We start from the raw sequence: 14,136 nt of genomic DNA, 5'->3' as shown, positions 1-14,136 counted from the left end.
GGTTCTCTCGACGGAAGACGCTCGCAGTGTGGCTTTCAGTTTTAGGGACAGTTTCACTGACTTTCAGTGTTATCTCTACTGACTTTGCTCTTTGCTCCCTCAGTCCAAACTCCCTGCAGTGTGGACAACGGAGGCTGCTCCCACCTGTGCCTGCTGTCCCCCATGCAGCCTTTCTACAGCTGTGCCTGCCCCACTGGAGTCAAGCTCAAGGAGGATGGGAAGACCTGCCGCCCAGGTAAGAGACTAGGCGCTGTGGCCACTACCCTCAGCTGGTATGGGTTTCTCAGTAGCGAGCCCCCTTTTTGAAAAGACTACACAATGGGTGTATCTCAAATGGCACACTATTCCCTATATGGTGCACTGATTTTGGGCTCTGGTCAAAAGTAGGGCACTTTAGAGGGGATAGGGTGCCATTTTGAGAATCAATTCCACACAATTCCCCCTCAGTGATGACGTCCTCCAAATGCTACTGTAGATGTGTCGCGGTTTTACATGAGACATTCCTATCTGGTGTACGGGACATTATTGACATTCCTGAGGTTATTTTATTTATGCACTCTTGAGTTAGGCCTATTCAACTGCAAGCGATGCCCTTAATCACACAAACCAAAAGTCATATTGTCCCAATTTCTTTAAACCGATTAGGAAATATGCCAAGCTCTATTTTTCATTTCATAACGACGTGTACAGTAATTAAGCATCAAATTCAGTTAAAATGTTAGATTTTCCATTTTTGTAATACAATTATATTATTCAATTAAGATAATTTTATTGGGTGTATTGGCATCCTGTTCCTCAACCAAAACATCAAAATGCCTAACGAGAGAGCCATTAAAAGGGCCTAATCTCTGACAGATGGCTGCTACACACGGCGAGCTCTTTAATGCACAATTTACCCTGCCGTTTGCTCTTAATTTCTATTGCCACAGACATACAGACAGCTACATTTAGCCTAGAAGCCTACTACTCCACCCCCTCCTCTCCCCACATTCCCTACTTTCCAGAGTTTACCAAAGGCCACAGATGTGACTGACTGAAATTCAGGAAGGTTGGACCTCCCCTGTTTATGCGTTGTGTTGCTGCTGCGGTCATTTCCCTTGCCACTCCAATCTCCTCGCCTTACTTCTGGGCAGAGAGCAATTACGTAGGAAGCCAGGCCTAATCAGGTCACTGTGCCGTTTGTGTGTTTAGTGGACACAGCCCGGGCCCATCCTGCAAAATGAAACCTGTTTGTTTGACTTGCCCCAGGGTGTTTACATTCCCTCTGGTCTCTCTCTCTGGAGGGCCTGATATTTCCCCCTGCCTGCCCATGACTAAGGAGAGACCCACCCCACCCATAACCCTCATAAAGGTGACAAATACTTGTCTAGAGGGGAAGAAAAAAAAATTCTGGGGGATTTCTTGGGATCAACCCTTGTTTGAGGAGTGACAGCCCTTTGCTTGTTTAGTTGCTGGAGGCTGTTTTGACCTGGGATACCTCCTTGTTGGAATGAAACAGTTCGACGTCAAGCCAAGGTCAGTGCTGATTCTGAAATCCGAGTTCAGTCCTGGCCGTCCTGGTTCTCACCCCTCTCTCTGGTGGACAGAAAACACCATTGTCTGTGCACCAGTCCTGTTCTTTGCCTCAAAGACTCCTCTCCCAGGCCAGGGATGCAGCAGATCCTCTATTTGAAATTGAGGCGGTGTATTCCCAGGCCAGGGAACAATGAGTTGTATTCTTCTAGCCTTCATTCCAGAGAAGTAAGTAAAACCATAGTGTGTGTGTGTGTGTGGGGGGGGGTTAGTTATCCAGGCCTGATAGAACATGGATGTATTCAGAATGACTATAGGATTAAGACAACCTCCAGCAGTGTTGACAACTAAACAGAATGTAAAACAATACCCCATTGTATCAGCTCCGATTAGGGGGAAAGCAGCAGGACGGGGGTGGCTGTGTGAAGATTAAAGAGAGCTAGTGTCCACGCTCCTCATTTGTTTAGCTTGGGTGGCTAAATTGAGGGCGTTTGTGGTTTTAGGGGAAGTCTTGTCACTTTGTCAAATGTGAAGCAGACCGAGGAGTGAATTTAAATCAAAGGCGTGGCGTTCTCTCCTTGATGGAAAACGAAGAGACGTTTTTTTTCACTGTCATTACTGATTGGTGTCACCCTTGATTGATGCCCTCTTCTGATTGGGCGTCGGTAGGCTGCAGCTGGTCTTGGGAGCACTGGAGCGTACATGGCTAAAACGTGAGATTAGGCAAGGAAAAAGTTGGACCTAATTGCCTCTGCAGAGTGTGGCTCTAGTGAGCAAATGCAGCTTCTATTTAAACCAGGCTCCGTGGCAGCTAGGTGTCCCCTCAGGAAAACATGTATACACAACTGTTTTTTTGATAGGCTGATATTTAAAAAGCATAATTTAGTCTTTTGGATTTGTTTCAATCTAATCTAAAGCCTGTTCTCACTTTTTGTTTGGATTAAAGTGAACAAATTGCCTATTCATCAACTAAAAACCGAGTAAACAAATAGAATACAAGAATTAAGTTACAACTATAAATTGTCCTCTGAAGGTTCGTCTTTACTAAAACATATTAATTTATGTTTGTCAGGTATGGCTTTGTAGGACCTCCAGATAGGTCTCCAATGAGCTCTGTTATGTCACATGCCAGTTGACTGGCATGCTCTCTCCCCACTAATGTCCACTTCTACCTCCCCAGGTGCAGAGCAGGTTCTGCTGCTGGCCCGGAGGACTGACCTGAGGAGGATCTCTCTGGACCTCCCAGACTTCACCGACATCGTCCTTCAGGTGGATGACATCCGCCATGCCATCGCCATTGACTACGACCCTGTGGATGGATACGTGTACTGGACTGATGACGAGGTCAAAGCCATCCGCCGCTCCCGTATCGACGGCACCGAGGCCCAAACCCTGGTCACCACGGAGATCAACCACCCAGATGGCATCGCGGTGGACTGGGTGGCCCGGAACCTGTACTGGACAGATACTGGCACTGACCGTATTGAGGTTACCAGGTTGAACGGAACCTCCCGGCGTATTCTGATCTCAGAGAACTTGGATGAACCAAGGGCCATTGTGCTGGACCCTGTCAATGGGTATGTGTGTGTGTTTTATAGATTTAGGTATTTGTTTTCTTACTTGATCACAGCAATCAAGTTAACTCATTTCAGCAACAACAAAAATTATATATTCCTCCTTCATTCCATATGTATTCTACAAAACACCTGTTGAATGATTTCACTTCAAGTTACACTATAAATCAAATGTTATTAGTCACATACACATGGTTAGCAGATGTTAATGCGAGTGTAGTGAAATGCTTGTGCTTCTAGTTGAGTTTGAATTTTGTTCCCGTCTCTCTCCACAGTTACATGTACTGGACAGACTGGGGGGAGAAGCCCAAGATAGAGCGAGCTAACCTGGATGGAACTGAGCGTATCGTGCTGCTCAATACCTCGCTGGGTTGGCCAAACGGTTTAGCCATCGACTATGAAGCAGGAAAGCTGTACTGGGGCGATGCCAAGACGGACAAAATTGAGGTAAGTTTGGTGCTTCTTACTTACCAAATAGTTGTCTATGGAGCAACTACAATATTCCCATCATGGTTTGCTGCTGTTGATTGTGGAAGTAGTTGAGTCGACGTCTCCCTCGGGAATTGTGTTCTCATTCCCCTCATTTGAGGTCTGGTGTGTTTGTGTTGCCTGTGGATGTTGAGAAGTGCTTCAGGAGCACATTCTTGGATGTGGAGAGGCAGCCCAAACCTGAGAATATATCTGACCTATGGCTGGCACCATTACCCTATAACCATGTTATGGATGAAGACCTGTCATGGAAATAAAATAACCGCCAAAACTGTTTTTATTTTATTTATTTTTTAAGATTTCAAATGTACATGTCATTGTGACAATCATTTCCATGTTAATGTAAAATGATCATTCAAATTGTTAACTTCTTATGGCTGGGTGGCAGTATTGAGTAGCTTGGATGAATAAGGTGCCCAGAGTAAACTGCCTGCTCCTCAGTCCCAGTTGCTAATATATGCATATTATTAGTATATTTGGATAGAAAACACAATGAAGTTTCTAAAATTGTTTGAAGGATGTCTGTGAGTATAACAGAACTCATATGCCAGGCAAAAACCTGAGTAAAAAATCCAACCAGGAAGTGGGAAATCTGAGGTTGGTTGATTTTCAACTCAGCCCCTATTGAAGTTACAGTGGGATATTGGTCATGTTGCACTTCCTAAGGCTTCCACTAGATGTCAACCGTCTTTAGAAACTTGTTTGATGCTTGTACTATGAAGAGGGGCTGAATTTGAGGGGAATGAGTCGGAGGTCTGCCAGCAGTCACGCGCTGATCACGCGCATTTCACATGAGTTAGCTCCCGTTCCTTTGTTTTTCTGAAGATAAAGAAATTCTCCGTGTGGAATATTCAAGATTTATGTTAGCATCCTAAAGATTGATTCCATACATTGTTTGACAAGTTTCTACGGACTGTAACGGAACTTTTTGACATTTTGTCGTGAGTTTTGATTTGTTTACCAAACGCGCTAACAAAAGTAGCTATTTGGACATAAATGATGGACATTATCGAACAAATTAAACATTTATTGTGGAACTGGGATTCCTGGGAGTGCATTCTGATGAAGATCATCAAAGGTAAGTGTAATTTATGTTATTTCTGATTTCTGTTGACTCCAACATGGCGGATATATTTGTTCTCTGAGCACTGTACTCAGATTATTACATGGTTTGTTTTTCCGTAAAGCTTTTTTGAAATCTGACACAGCGGTTGCATTAAGGAGAAGTGTATCTAAAGTTCCATGCATAACACTACTTTTATCAACATTTATAATGAGTATTTCTGTAAATTGATGTGGCTCTCTGCAAAATCACCGGATGTTTTTGGAACTACTGAATGTACCGCGCCAATGTATACTGAGATTTTGTATATAAATACATGTATTGTGTAACATGAAGTTCTATGAGTGTCATCTGATGAAGATCATCAAAGGTTAGTGATTAATTTGATATTTCTGCTTTTTGGGACTCCTCTCTTTGGCTGGAAAAATTGCTGTTTTTCTATGGCTTGGCTCTGACCTAACATAATTGTTTGGTGCTTTCGCTGTAAAGCCTATTTGAAATCGAACACTGGTGGGATTAACAAGATTACCTTTAAAATGATATAAGATACTTGAATGTTTTGAGGACTTTTAGTTATGAGATTTCTGTTTCGAATTTGGCGCCCTTGCACTTTCACTGGCTGTTGTCATATCGATACCGTTAACGGGATTTCGGCCCTAAGAAGTTAACTGATGTGGCTCATGCAATGGAATGTATAGTTTTTGTTATGTCAGTTGAATCAACAAACCACGGCGCATATTTTAGCACATACAGTATTTTACTTCTTGCCTTGCTCCTATGGGTACACTTGCAACGGCCATCAGTCCACCCATTATGCCACCATTGACTTGAATGGGGACGCACGTCTTTTTCATTTCTATGGCAGCACATGCAGTCAGAAGTGGCGGGGAGGAGAAAATGGGTTTTAAAAAATGATTGCGGTTAACGCGGTCATTTGGCTGGCCAATTACCGTAATCTAATATTCCATGACTGTTACAGCCCTAATCTGACTGTTGATCCTGTGTGAGCTACAGGGGAATGTCAGAGCTGTTATAATACCTGGACAAGCAACTCTAGATTTCCTGTCAGACACACTGCAGTATTAGAATCCAAAAAATAACAGCTAGGACTTTATCCTGTACTTATTTTCTGCTTGCCTCTGTCCAAAGCCAATTTTTTTGAAACCCTGATATTACCCAATTTCCCACTCTTTATATTGCTCAATATTGTGTTATTTTATTGGGGAGTGGGGGGGGGGGGGGTCATTTTACATGTGAAAGACTGAATTATTTTGAGGCTAGAAACTGTGCTAGGCTGCTCCTTTGTTAGCTTGCGGGTGATCATATCTTTAGAGGAAGAGCTGTGTATGTGTGTCTTCAAGGTCTGACTGTATTTTATGATTTATCGTCTACCTGCATGCACAGGTCCCAGGGTGTTGAATACCACGGTGGCCATATTTCTCCAGTCACATGCTCCATATAATATGTAAACACAGGAAGAGTTGGAGCCACCTCCCAGATGAGCTTTAACACAGCGCTTGGTGGGAATTAGTTTTGTTTTCTTCTCCCTTCTCACTCTTTCTCTTCTCTTTCCCTGTGACTGTGTATGTCTCCTGTTGGTTGAATATTCCCCTGCTCATCATAACTATGCCTTTACCCGTGGTTAGTGAACTCACTTGGGTTTCTGTTTGTTTAGGAGCAGTTTGTCTGACTGGCCTCATCAGCCCTGGGAAGTTTCCTAACCACTTTTTTAGCTCGCCTCTGTTGCCTGGCACCCTGCAGGGGCATTGTTCAGTCTCAGAAAGCATAAAGTACCCTTAGGGGGGAGGCAGGGGGAAGACTATCCATTTACAAATCCACTCCAAAACTCTTGGTTAAACTGTAAATCATTTTTACCTGCCTAGCTAGAATGCTCTGAAGCTGGCTTGTTTGTGGCCAAAGTGTTGATTATCATTAACGGAGTCGGGCATGCAGGCTGGGATGAATGAGCAGGGAATAGGGAGCTCCCACTAAGATATTGAGCTCCATGAGAGGCCACAGACGTGTCAACATGTAATGTCCCTGTCTCCCCTTTCCCTTCGCCTTAAACCAGGCATCTGTCCCTCGCTGGGGCTTTGGCTGGCACCAGGTTCCAGCGAGCCTTGGGTTTTGTCCAGGGGCACAGTGAAGAAATGTTCTCTCCTGTCTGAATCCGTTGTCAACTCAGAGCCGTGGGGCGAAGCTTTCCTGAAAGAGTGACTGCGTCGTCTCTCGAGCCCCACAGCAAAGGATTCAGGACACACTGAGAAGTAGAAAGAGCCCTTTGTCAGATGGAGATGTCCAAAATGTTGAATCCATCTGTGTGTGCAGGTCTTGAGAGTGGGGAGTGACCAGTTCTGGGAATCATATGCTGGGTTTATTTCCAGATGAATACTTTTAGTGATTACCGGATAATTTAGGTGAAAAAAAAAATTGCTATTGGCATCATACAATAGTGTTTCCAGAAATCGTACATTCCCTAACTTTGTGGCTGGTGAAGAGTTGTTTATTTGCTCTGGAGTCTGGACCCAGCAGCCCAGAGTTCCTTGCCTGACTCTCTCTGTCTGTGTAGAGCAGATGGAGGAGAAACCGAACAAGGGTAGTGGAGCGATTCAAAGAGGGGGTTGGGCAGCACTGCCTCTTCTCACAGCACAGCACGCCTGACCAATGTGCTGACTGACAAGGGAAGCCCCTAGCCCGTGTTTTCTGCTGTGACCCTTGCCCTGGACCTTACAATGGGTGCATAGAATGGTGGCGGGCCAGCCCTTGTAGAGTCCTTCTCAGCAGCCCCCACTCCTGCACCAGATGCCCACTTTGGTGGCAGCCCTGCTTCCAGAGGCTCCCAGCAGCTGACAAGTGTGTTCTGTTCTGCTCTTTTCACAAGGGTTCTTCAGCTTCACCTAATGGAGGCCCCGGCCATTCTTCCACGGACCCACTTAGCTGCTGAAGGGGACAGAACTGCTTGAAGTGCTAATGGGGAGAAATCCCGGCGCTGCTCAGACATCAGTCATTTCTCATTAAAGTTTTTGAACATAATTAAGCGTTTTTGTTTTGAGGGCCCCCTTGTGTTTTTGTAATGGCTGTTTGAAATTCCGAGACCATCTTTTCCTTAAAGAAGGGTGCATTTAGTTGCTACTGCCTACCTTTTTTTCTTTTTTAGATGACAACAGCATTAGGTCTTGAATTAAATGTTTTTGAAAAGTGCCTTCTGGCATTTGGAATGCGTCAGTTCACTGGCTGAATGGTTATAAATAGAGGTCTGGAGGCTTTTTAGCCCTCCTCCCAGCGCCCCCCCCCACACACACACACACTCACTTTCTGTGCTGGTGACTGGGCCTGTCTGAATTTTCTTTATTTTCTATTGCGTTGTGAAATGCCTTTTGGGTCCGAAGAAATTTTTCAGTGTGTGGGGATAGCTCTTCACTTCCCTAAATGTTTGTCATCTTCACACTTTGCATATAGCTATTATGCATGTGTGGCTTAGGGATGTGCGCTGTTATTTGAATATATGAATTGACGTTATTATTTGAATACTTGTGAGTATTCATTCTTTGCAAGGGGGAAAAAACATCTCATTAACACTGGAAATAATTTTTGAAAATTAAAATATCCGTGTGACATTGTTACATACACAGATACGACATTTCAAATTTTTAATTTAATGAAACACTTTTCAATATATACACTGCTCAAAAAAATAAAGGGAACACTAAAATAACACATCCTAGATCTGAATGAATGAAATATTCTTATTAAATACTTTTTTCTTTACATTTACAGTTGAATGTGCTGACAACAATCACACATGATCAATGAAAATCAGATTTATCAACCCATGGAGGTCTGGATTTGGAGTCACACACAAAATTAAAGTGGAAAACCACACTACAGGCTTATCCAACTTTGATGTAATGTCCTTAAAACAAGTCAAAATGAGGCTCAGTAGTGTGTGTGTGTGGCCTGCACGTGCCTGTATGACCTCCCTACAACGCCTGGGCATGCTCCTGATGAGGTGGCGGATGGTCTCCTGAGGGATCTCCTCCCAGACCTGGACTAAAGCATCCGCCAACTCCTGGACAGTCTGTGGTGCAGTCTGGATGGAGCGAGACATGATGTCCCAGATGTGCTCAAATGGATTCAGGTCTGGGGAACGGGCGGGCCAGTCCATAGCATTAATGCTTTCCTCTTGCAGGAACTACTGACACACTCCAGCCACATGAGGTCTAGCATTGTCTTGCATTAGGAGGAACCCAGGGCCAAACGCACCAGCATATGGTCTCACAAGGGGTCTGAGGATCTCATCTCGGTACCTAATGGCAGTCAGGCTACCTCTGGCGAGCACATGGAGGACTGTGCGGCCCCCCAAAGAATTGGCCTCCTATGGCCTCCATGTCTCCTGATGTACTGGCCTGTCTCCTGGTAGCGCCTCCATGCTCTGGACACTACCCTGACAGACACAGCAAACCTTCTTGCCACAGCTCGCATTGATGTGCCATCCTGGATGAGCTGCACTACCTGAGCCACTTGTGTGGGTTGTAGACTCCGTCTCATGCTACCACTAGAGTGAAAGCACCACCAGCATTCAAAAGGGACCAAAACATCAGCCAGGAAGCATAGGAACTGAGAAGTGGTCTGTGGTCCCCACCTGCAGAACCACTCCTTTATTGGGGGTGTCTTGCTAATTGCCTATAAGTTCCACCTGTTGTCTATTCCATTTGCACAACAGTATGTGAAATGTATTGTCAATCAGTGTTGCTTCCTAAGTGGACAGTTTGATTTCACAGAAGTGTGATTGACTTGGAGTTAGTTACATTGTGTTTAAGTGTTCCCTTTATTTTTTTGAGCAGTGTAGATTTTATGCCATGTACGGTGTGCCCCATTAAAGACCAGTATCTAACCACTCGCCTTCACATATGTAGCCTGTTTATGTTGGCCAATCAAAGTGGCAAACAGGCTCGAGTTCGCTAACGCAATGCAAGATTGAATGGAATGAAGTTAGCGAAATAAAGAGGTCGGCTACAACGAGCAACCAACAGGTAGGATATATGAGATGATGAATAACTTTGTGGCCGCCTCAAGTTAGCTAGCCGTGACTGTATCCGCTGCTTGCTACACACTCTGCCCCATATGACCTCAGCACCTGCAGCAATAGTGCCAGCCTCCCAATCGCACAGCAGTGCTCTGGTTAAAACCGTATGTTTAAAAAAAACACATGTATTTCGAATATCCGACCAAAGATGACTGATACTATTCGAATAGCAAAATTATTTCAAACTCCCATCCCTAGTGTGGATCTAACTCAATTTATATTATCAGATGTTTCCGGGGATGTTTAATGCTATTATACCACTTTTACTCTGGTGTTTTAAGAGTTCTGGTTTGAAAGTCCCCTAAGCCATCTCCAGAGGTACCTTTTCACATTCATTCAAAATGAGAGAAATATTTTTAGATGGCATTTTCCATTGCTTGCTTGTTGAGCAAATCGAGTAAGTCCGGCACTTTCAATTAAGTAAATTAGTCCTTTGTTTTCCTTTGTCCATATCAGTGTTCTGAAGTGAAGTTGCAATACTATTAGATTAATTATTATCAGAGTATTTATTAAGACAAAATAGTAGGGACAAAGTTTTCTTAATATTTTTGAAGAAGCTTTTCATTACTGACGGGCTACCAAGTAGGCCTTTTGCTGAGATACAGTGGAGTTTGAAATGTTGATCTGAGTCCACTGCCTCCTCCTTTTAAATGTGCTGTTGAAAGCTCTGTTTTGAATACAGTCCAAGAAGGTCCTCTTTCATCTCGGGACCCGCACGTCTGAAAGAAGGCTAAGTTATTGGCACTCGGATTGGAAGGTTTTTCCTTAAACAGTAAAGGAATTGTGGTCTTTTATTTCAGTCTCTCGCCATGTGTTTTAGCCTCTTTGAGGAATCTGACTCCCCCTGCAACCTCGCCCCCACCCCCCCCTGTGAAATCCTCTGATGTTGCCGCACCCCCTCGTTCACCCAATAACTGGTGAGATCCTGAGGATAACTCATTTGACTGATGTGCTAGTCCTCTATACAGAAACTCATGCTTTGTTGTTCAATTATGCAGATTCTCCTTCCGTGGAGCGTTTAGTCACTCTTCATTGCCTTGTGTGTAGAGTGTGGTTCCATATGGTACATTTTGTGAGGTAGAGGAAAGTAAATGGTATGGTGATCGAATTTCTACCAGAAAAATATGAGCGGAATGAAAAATATGAGCTTCTCGGGAACTGGGTGTTGGTTCTCAGAACTGAACTTTAAAGACCTCCTGTGATCTCAGCAGCTGTACCCAATACCCATCTATGTGTTGGTGAGAAAAGAGTCGAGGCAACTTTGAACCCATGTGTGAAAATAACTTTATTTTTTTGGTCTATGGCTTACTGCTGAGCCATGAATCTCATTAAAATAACTTGGGCAAAATGAACAAAATAAATGCTGAATTGCCTGTTTGTCAAATAAATCATTATGTGAAGTGGTCTATTATTTCTATAAAAAGTAGAGAGAGCACAAACAACAATGAATAGCCTTACGTGCATCTGATTACTTTAGTTTTTTCGGTACATTACAGCCAAGGTAGTGGCAACCAGGGCTGTTTTCACCACCACAATGAAAAGCCTTGCTGTGAAAGAAAGTCTTTATTTAGGCCTGAGATCTGAGTCTGACCAGCTGAAGGCCCTGGTGCTGATGGATGCTGGCTGAAACCCCTCGTCTGAAAGGGATCAATAATGTTTTCTTTAATGTTCCCCCGAAGCGTCGCTCAGATGCCCTCGCCACATTGTTGCCGTCTTGAGCCGTGAAACTTGATTTGCAGAGGATTTTCCAACAAGGGGCCCCTCTCTAAAACATTGGCCATGCTAATGACAGCTTTAGTCTCAGTATAAGTGACCCGTTCAAGCCTCTTCACATGGAGGACGGTGGGGGGGGGGGCAGCAGCAGAGTAAGCCATAGAGCACTCAGCCACTCAACAGACAACCCCGCACACACAGCCTTGTGGCCCATCAGTCTTAACAGCTGAGTTGAATCACACAGACTCGCTCTCTTAATCCTTGTCCAACCAACTTCACAGTCAGTAAGATCAAACCACCTCGAGTCACAACTCAAATTGTAGGAAATAAGTTGAATCCATAGCGGAATGGGAGTTTATCTGCCGTCATTGCCATTTCTGTGCTTTCATTCGGTCACAATTTTCTGGAATGAAGTCTGCTGAATGCTCTGCTCTTCTTACAGGTTATCCACACGTTTACTGTGTTTTATAAAGGGGGATGATGACATGCATCTCATTTTCAGAGGTGTCCAGTGTAATTCTTTGTACAAGCTTGTTGTGCTGGCCTTGTTGGCTGGTTTGTTTCCACTGCTACGTTTTATATCTCACTTAGCCAATCAGTTACTTGCCTGGTAACAGCCGTTTGTTGCTGTTGACTTCTACAGTGAGGTCTTAAACTTTTGATGTGCCAAGCTCTGAGGAAGGATACACATTTGAGGGGAATAAAAGACACCTGAGTTTCGTAATATTTTCCACCCCCATCGGCCAGTACTCTGCCGTCCAACTTTTCACTCACTTGGGCCGTACATCATGGGCAAAGCTGTATTCGAAAACACATCTAGGCGTCGAAGACTCATTAGTGGCAAGTGTCGCTTTTTGCCTTCAACAATGTTAGTTGTTTTAAAGATGTCTGCTCAGGCTGATGGTAAACAGCGGTGTTAGACCTATTAAACTCCAGGTTCTCCAATACATTAAGTTAATCAAATGTTTTGCCGGGAAGAGAACTATTAGCCTAAGTGTTTAGGTGTCTTGCAATTTTCCAGGAGACTTCGCCGGTAACCGCTCATCTTCTTGATGGCTCGTGGCAGCGCACCTTTGGAAATAACAAAGGAAAGGGAAAGATGAATTGGAGAGTCTTGAATCAACAAGAAAGTCTGTTTCTTTTTGACGTTTACAGCCCTGCTAGAGGGGAGGATGAGATCGGCGTCTTCAAAGGTTAACAATAACCTTTACAGAGTGCTGTCTGGCTCTCCTCCCTAGCTCCAGCACTGAGACTGCCTGGTCTAGTAATATTCAGCCAGAGAAGCAGCCTTAGTCCCAGCTCCAGCGCTGCGCTGCACGACAATGTCTCATTTCCTGAGGGATGTGCACTGCTGTCCCACATCTGTCAGCAGGCAGGGGGCCTGCGAGCTCCTCTGCTCCTGTTCTGGCCATGTTTGTGGCTTATTAACATGATTGTGCTGTGTCTATCACTCTTCTCCATAGCAGTGTTGCGGTGAGGAGTTGCCAGCAGCTGTCGACTTGTCTGTTCGCAATGCATCCCATATGTATCCCAAAGACCACATTGTGTTGGAATTTACAGGCAAATAGGCCTGCGTGGCGTTCAAAGACATCGCTGGGACAGCCAACCTGTTCAGACCGTCCTTTCTAAACCCAGTTGAGAAGACCGGAAGCACCTGTTATAGTTCCTAGCTACATTTACAGTGCCTTCAGGAAGTATTCATACCCCTGGACTTATTCCACATTTTGTTACAGCCTGAATTCAAAATGGATTAGTTTTTTTTTCCTCTCAAACATCTACACACAATGCCCCCAAATGACAAAGTGAAAACTTGTTTTTATACATTTTCGCAAATGTATTGAATGAAATAGTGTTTTATGTAAGTATTCACATCCCTGAGTCAATACATGTTAGAACCAACTTAGGCAGTGATTACAGCTGTGAGTGCTTCTGGGTGAGTGAGCTTTGCATACAATATTTGCCCATTTATTTATATATATATATATATTTTTCTTCAAACTCTGTCATAGGTTGTTGATCATTGCTAGACAACCGTTTAAGTCTTGCCATAGATTTTAAGCAGATTTAAGTCAAAACTAACTCTGCTACTCGAACATTCACTGTCTTCTTGGTAAGCAACTCATGTAGATTTGGTCTTGTTTTAAGTTATTGTCCTGCCTCTAGGGCTTTGCCTGTGCTTAGCTCTATTCGGTTTTATTTTTCATCCTGAAAAACTCCCCAGTCCTTAACGATTACAAGAATACCCATAACATGAACATGCAGCCACCACTGTGCTTGAAAATATGGAGAGTGGTACTCTTATGTTTTGGGGCAAATCAATACTATGTATTCAAGACAAAGTGAATTGCTTTGCCACATTTTTTTGCAGTATTACTTTAGTGCCTCATTTGTAAACAGGATGTGTGTTTTGGATTGTTTTTTTTATTCAGTACAGGCTTCCTTTTCACTCTTGTCAATTAGGTTGGTATTGTGGAGTAACTCTTGATCCATCCTCAGTTTTCTCTTATTTCAGTCATTAAACTGTTTGTCACCATTGGCATCATGGTGAAATCCCTGAGTGGTTTCCTTCCTCTCTGGCAACGGCGTTAGGATGGACGCATGTATCTTTGTAGTGACTGGGTGTATTGATACATCATCCAGAGTGTAATTAATAACTTCCCCTTGCTCAAAAGGATATTCAATGTCTTATTTTATTTTTA

General features: G+C 43.8%; 1 protein-coding gene across 2 annotated transcripts in view; it reads left to right on the top strand.

Moving 5' to 3' along the window:
• The window catches only part of LOC139370445 (low density lipoprotein receptor-related protein 5), a 51,320-nt gene that overhangs the window by 16,161 nt on the left and 21,023 nt on the right, over positions 1-14,136 (top strand). For both annotated transcript variants that reach the window (XM_071109932.1, XM_071109923.1), the window contains exons 6-8: positions 104-235; positions 2,693-3,089; positions 3,362-3,533. In XM_071109932.1, the coding sequence (XP_070966033.1) occupies positions 104-235; positions 2,693-3,089; positions 3,362-3,533 (701 nt within the window). The remainder of the gene's footprint in view (positions 1-103; positions 236-2,692; positions 3,090-3,361; positions 3,534-14,136) is intronic.

Source organism: Oncorhynchus clarkii, chromosome 2 (genome assembly GCF_045791955.1).
Source record: "Oncorhynchus clarkii lewisi isolate Uvic-CL-2024 chromosome 2, UVic_Ocla_1.0, whole genome shotgun sequence".
Classification (NCBI taxonomy): domain Eukaryota; kingdom Metazoa; phylum Chordata; class Actinopteri; order Salmoniformes; family Salmonidae; genus Oncorhynchus; species Oncorhynchus clarkii.
Note: the sequence above shows the minus strand (reverse complement) of the source record. Positions and strands in the feature narration are given on the sequence as shown.